Raw genomic sequence first — 5,140 nt, 5'->3', positions numbered from 1 at the left:
ATAACTCCTTATCCAATAGATAGATGATTTCCGAAGGACTTCCTACTAATTCACTGAAAGCTATTCCACCGGATTGACAAAGATTCCCTTGATCGGCAAAGCTTAGTTGCTCTGTGTAACAGGGTTTCAATCACTATTGTAGTCTTGGAAGTTATTCTCTTAACTACCAGGTATTGTGAAACCTAGTTGCAACACTCCGTGAGGTCCAATGGCCTCTATGATGGTGTTCCTCAGAGTTCTAGACACTTCTAGATATTGAAGGATAGATGTGAATGTATTGGTTTCTTGATGAAATATTTTACTGTTTGATACCATCTATTTGTACGAAAACGTCCCATTACTTACAGATTATGCCCAAGATATTACATCTTTGAAGCCTAGTAACCTTCTAAGAAGTTGATAGATTTACTCTGTTCCACCTCTCAGATCTAGGTGAATGTCTCCTCCCTTGTATCCTGCGAATCGGATCTGGTTGGACCGATAGAGGTGATATATAGAGTGTTATTCTGATATCTTTAATTCTGTGACATTATAGTCACAGGATGCAACTGAGATTAATATGTATGATGACATGGAGGCCCTATAAGGAGGCTGGAGGAAGGTGTTAGAAACTATAAATTCTGATTCTGGGTGAGGTTACCCTACTAAGAATGACTCCTAGGTATTGGATCCCTGTATTCCTAACAGCTGTAGTATGAGAAATAATAATGTCAAAAGAAAAAAAGAAAAAAAGAAAAAAAAAGTACTACGGTTTACATGGTATTTTACCAAGAGGTATATCCACTATTTTTACTAAGTATATCTTGCACACAATCTGGAACAGAGGCATTAAGATTGTGATTCTATTGTTCCTCAACAGCAGAGCAGAGATGGTAAACTGTGGTAGGTTGAGGATAATGGCACGTCATCTGACACTTGATAATATGCCACATAGCTTTGATAGGTGACATATCAGATGAGCTTAGTGGCCAAGGAAGAAGATAGTTACCCATACCAGGTGACTTAAAGGCTGCAGTAGCTTGGCAAGAGTTGTAAGCAGCAGTGCCATCCTGCTGAAAGTACACCTATCCGGAATAAGTTAAAGATTGCCGATGTAGTGAGTGCCACCAAAGCTAGAGACGAGATTCAAAAATGTTTTCAATATAGGTTGGACCATTGATCCAGCCCCAATTCTCTATACCCCATCTCACTACAGGTTCTTTCAGGTTTCGGTAAATAGAGCTCCAAACCATCAGAATTATTTTTCTTGGAGATCTCGGAACCAAGCAGTCTTCAATGTACTCCTCTCTTGGCCCATGCGTAACCCATACTGTCCCAGAGATTTGCCCCACAGAGAACATACACTCTTTGGACCAGATTACATCTTCTCAATCCGATACCTCCCAGTCCTGGAACCTTTTCACCCAAGCCTTTTGTTTAAGCTTAGTAGCTTCAGACAAAAAGGGCTTTACACAGACTACCCAGCCATGGTCTGCCCAGTGATGGTCTACCTTATGGGTAAAAGCTCTGCCCAACACTCCAGCATCTACACTGACTCTACCATGTTTGGTAATTATTGGTAGGAGTTGCCAGCGATTATGGACATTGGCTGTGGCAGTTTCAATAAGTTGTTGCTTAATAATTGTATTGATAGTGGACTGGTAGCTCCAACAGGGATAAAGATTTCTGTACTGCATTTCCATTCTATGAATAATATGATGTATAGTACTAAGAGGTACATTGAACTATTGTTGAATTTTAAGATAAGACTAATTGTCATGACATTGAAGAGTATGAACAGTTATACTGGATTTGAGTGTTGGGATATGGGTAATGATTGGCTGACTGCTCACACTAGTATTAATACTATTCTGGCAAGCCTGACCTTGTGGCTTTATAAACACTAAGACTAGATCAGAAATCTGACTACAATAATACAGACTTTGTAAAAAGACTCTGGATGAAGGAAAGAGGTAGGTTAGAAATAGCATAGGAGAAGAACTAATTAATACAGAAGCTAAATGAATAGACCAAATAAAATTAATCTTAGCTCAGATGCTTCGAGTAAATTGTTCATTGGCACTCGTAATATTAACTGCCTACTTGTTTAACCAATCTAGTAGGCTTGACTCTAAATATCAAATTGCAAAGTTTGTAATATTTTAACTTTGAGAACTAATTGCAAACTTACTGGTTTCAGACACTATGTCTGACTCACTTAGGTTATCATCCTCTCTAGAATTCAGATTTGGATTCGTATCTGAATCACTTTGGTATTCCATACTTGGATTTGGGCTGAGGTCTTGAGAGGAGTGGGGAGAAGTATTTGGTATTATAGTAGGTAGCGCTTCATATTGCTCAATATATTGTACATGGACAAAATTAACTGTGATTTAACAGAGGAAAATCTTCAGCAATAACAATCACACTCACCCACTCATCCACTATCATGAAAACCACAAAAAAAAATTACAAGATATATATACAAAGTAGAAGTTAATATTTGGTATACCATCTATCAGCCTTAATAATTGCTTCTACTCTATCCACCATTGATCCAGCTAAAGTATCAAAAACTTTTTTTGTTTAGAAGTTCCCAACACTGAGTGATGGCCTCTACTATTGCCTTTTTGACCACATTGACATCACCCTTCATAAGATATAGCTTAGGGTAGTGCTTGTAAAGCTTACCTTTCACTAGAGACCAAATATTTTCAATTAGATTGAAATCTGATGAATAGACAAGAATTTCCATTAGAGTAATTCCCTGCCCTCTGAGCCATCTCCTAAAATACAAGTGATTCTTAGCATTGTCAATGATAAAAACAATATGTCTCTCTTCTTCTCTCGCCATTTCTCTGATATTCTACCATATTCCTAGAAAGTCATAATAATCATAAATATCAATAATTGACTTTCCAGTAACTCTATCCCTAGCAGAAGAAGGATCAGGAAAAATAGGCAAAAAATGACAACGAGTTTGACTATAAAAAATACCAGTCATCATCTGACTAATCCCTTTCTCCCCTCTTCAAGCCTTAGGTTCAAAACAATCCTTATCCCATTTCTTATATGGGTATCTGAAAACCCATTTTCTCCTCTTTCCTCATCATCTTTCCACAGCTGCCTCATCCCCCCACATTATCTTCCTTTTCCACATCTCCTTTGTCCAATGCCTATGAGCTAATGCCCATTTCAACCTCTCTTGAGCTAGATCCTTATCTAAATAAATTCTCTCTTATACTATCCACTTTCTAAGATACTTTTTGTCCAGTCTTCTCCTTACTGTCCTACTAAAAACATGGGGAGCAACTTGCTCAGCAATGTCAGAAAAGGTAGTATGGCAATTTTTAAGAGCTTCCTCTACTATAGTATTATCCAATAACTTGGTAGTTTTAGGATGTCATTTACTACCCTTATTCACCTTGCCCTCTTAAGATCCCTTTACAATTGTGTCTCTGACAGTAGTGTAGGGGATATTAAGGTAGTGGGAAATTTGCTAATATCTCATCTGAGGCTCATGTAACCCGAGATTCCTCTCCCTGGTAAACTCAGAGAGATGTGTAGAGGGAATAGATTTTTTAGCATGACTGCAAAGCATAGGAGGTATAGTTTATTGAAAAAATGAATTGAGCAGAATGGTTTCTTCTTGGTTGACTTAGAGCAATTTTTTTAGGTACTGTTGAGAGTGTGGGGTAAAGAAGAGACATGTGTTGCCACAGATTGTTGAATCGTAGTAAATTTTGTCAACGCACAATACTCATTAAAATTCACAACTTGTGTATGGTCCTGGGAGCTAACAGTACGTAGACCTTGACTATTAGCTTGAACTTTTATCCGGTGGGTCTGACTTGGAGAGAAGAGTGCTGGATGAGGAATTAAATGCCATAATTGATACAGTCAAAGGAAATAGGATCGCTATCATATAATAAGTTTTCATAAGAATACCGGTAATGTGGTTTATATCGAAATATTTCCTACTCTAAAAACAGGGTTTCTACTGTTGATACTTCTGCGTCATCACTGGTCCATTCTTGTTATGTTGTTCCAAGCCACTGATGCTTCAGAACCTCATCATCTGACTTTCTGATGTCTGCCAAGCCCCGATTTTTTCCAAACCACCGGCCTTCTGACTTCACTCACCGGTTGATCTTGTAGATCTTTTTTTCCGATTTTTTCGTCCCTACCCGAGTACTTGTACGAGTACAGAATTCTCGAGCTTCCTTGTCGTTATCCCTAACATGCTCTGTTTATTTTTACTTCCTTGTCTGAGTCCCTGTACTAGGATTAGGATCACACGACCCTATTCCTAAATCAGTAGCGATACCCGAAGTCTCTATGCGAACAGCTTGCCTGGCGAGAAAATTTTGATGGTGAGATACCGGTTTGTGCGGTGGCGCACTCACAGTGGCTTCCTCCTTCTCCGTCTCTCTCCTCCAAGCCAGCTTCCAATGCTTCTACATTTCTACAACTTACCATAGACAGACATGTCAGCTCCCTCTCCTGCGACAGCAATGCCACCAGACACACCATCTGGAGTCATGGTGGGTAGGGCTAAAGAAGCTGATCCCGACCTTGAAGAATCGTCATTCGTGGCCGAACGAATTTTGTCTGATATTCTCTCTGCTGGCACTGCGACGATGCTTGTTTCCCCTGGTACGCACACTCCTCCATTCATTCCCTCCTAGGTGTATTGCTCTATCGCTTACTCCCCCTCTTCCATAGTCATATGTTTGATCGATCGGTAAGGAAATTATCGTGGACACTGATTTTCGGTTCAATTGCATCTGCTACGACAGTTCTGACCACCAAAGCCCATCTGCAGGAGTATCATTGAGAATGCCTCTGGCCGGTCATCGTCTTTGCTTTCGTCGGCCGCTACCTCGCTGAAAACCCTGTTCAAGACCCCTCATAGATTTTTCTTTTCAAAACCCTTCGCACTTATCTATGTGCGTCATCCCCATGAATCCGAGGTTCTCAAATTGACGGTTACCAGATGACGTATTTCGGAACCTACCTTACTGCGAATTCTATTGATACTGCATCGTCGCTACGAAATGGTACGGATCTGAAGGCTGTCACAGCCGGCACAGAGAAGTTTGTTGCAACATCCAGGCAGGTTGCCCAGAGATCCGCTGAAGGCGTAACTCAAACAGACCAC

At 40.0% G+C, this 5,140-nt stretch overlaps 1 protein-coding gene; it reads left to right on the top strand.

Moving 5' to 3' along the window:
• The first annotated feature begins 4,176 nt into the window (after positions 1-4,176).
• Positions 4,177-5,140, top strand: part of GSTUM_00003440001 (uncharacterized protein) — a 1,709-nt gene continuing 745 nt past the window's right edge. The window contains exons 1-5 of the mRNA XM_002837092.2: positions 4,177-4,635; positions 4,705-4,723; positions 4,805-4,928; positions 4,976-5,076; positions 5,121-5,140. The exon at positions 5,121-5,140 is cut by the window's right edge and continues 160 nt beyond it. Coding sequence (XP_002837138.1) covers positions 4,467-4,635; positions 4,705-4,723; positions 4,805-4,928; positions 4,976-5,076; positions 5,121-5,140 — 433 coding nt within the window. The 5' untranslated portion in view covers positions 4,177-4,466.

The sequence above is a fragment of the Tuber melanosporum genome, assembly GCF_000151645.1.
Source record: "Tuber melanosporum whole genome shotgun sequence assembly, scaffold_172, strain Mel28".
Classification (NCBI taxonomy): domain Eukaryota; kingdom Fungi; phylum Ascomycota; class Pezizomycetes; order Pezizales; family Tuberaceae; genus Tuber; species Tuber melanosporum.
The sequence above is the reverse complement of the archived record's forward strand: the minus strand, read 5'-3'. Positions and strand labels throughout refer to the sequence as shown.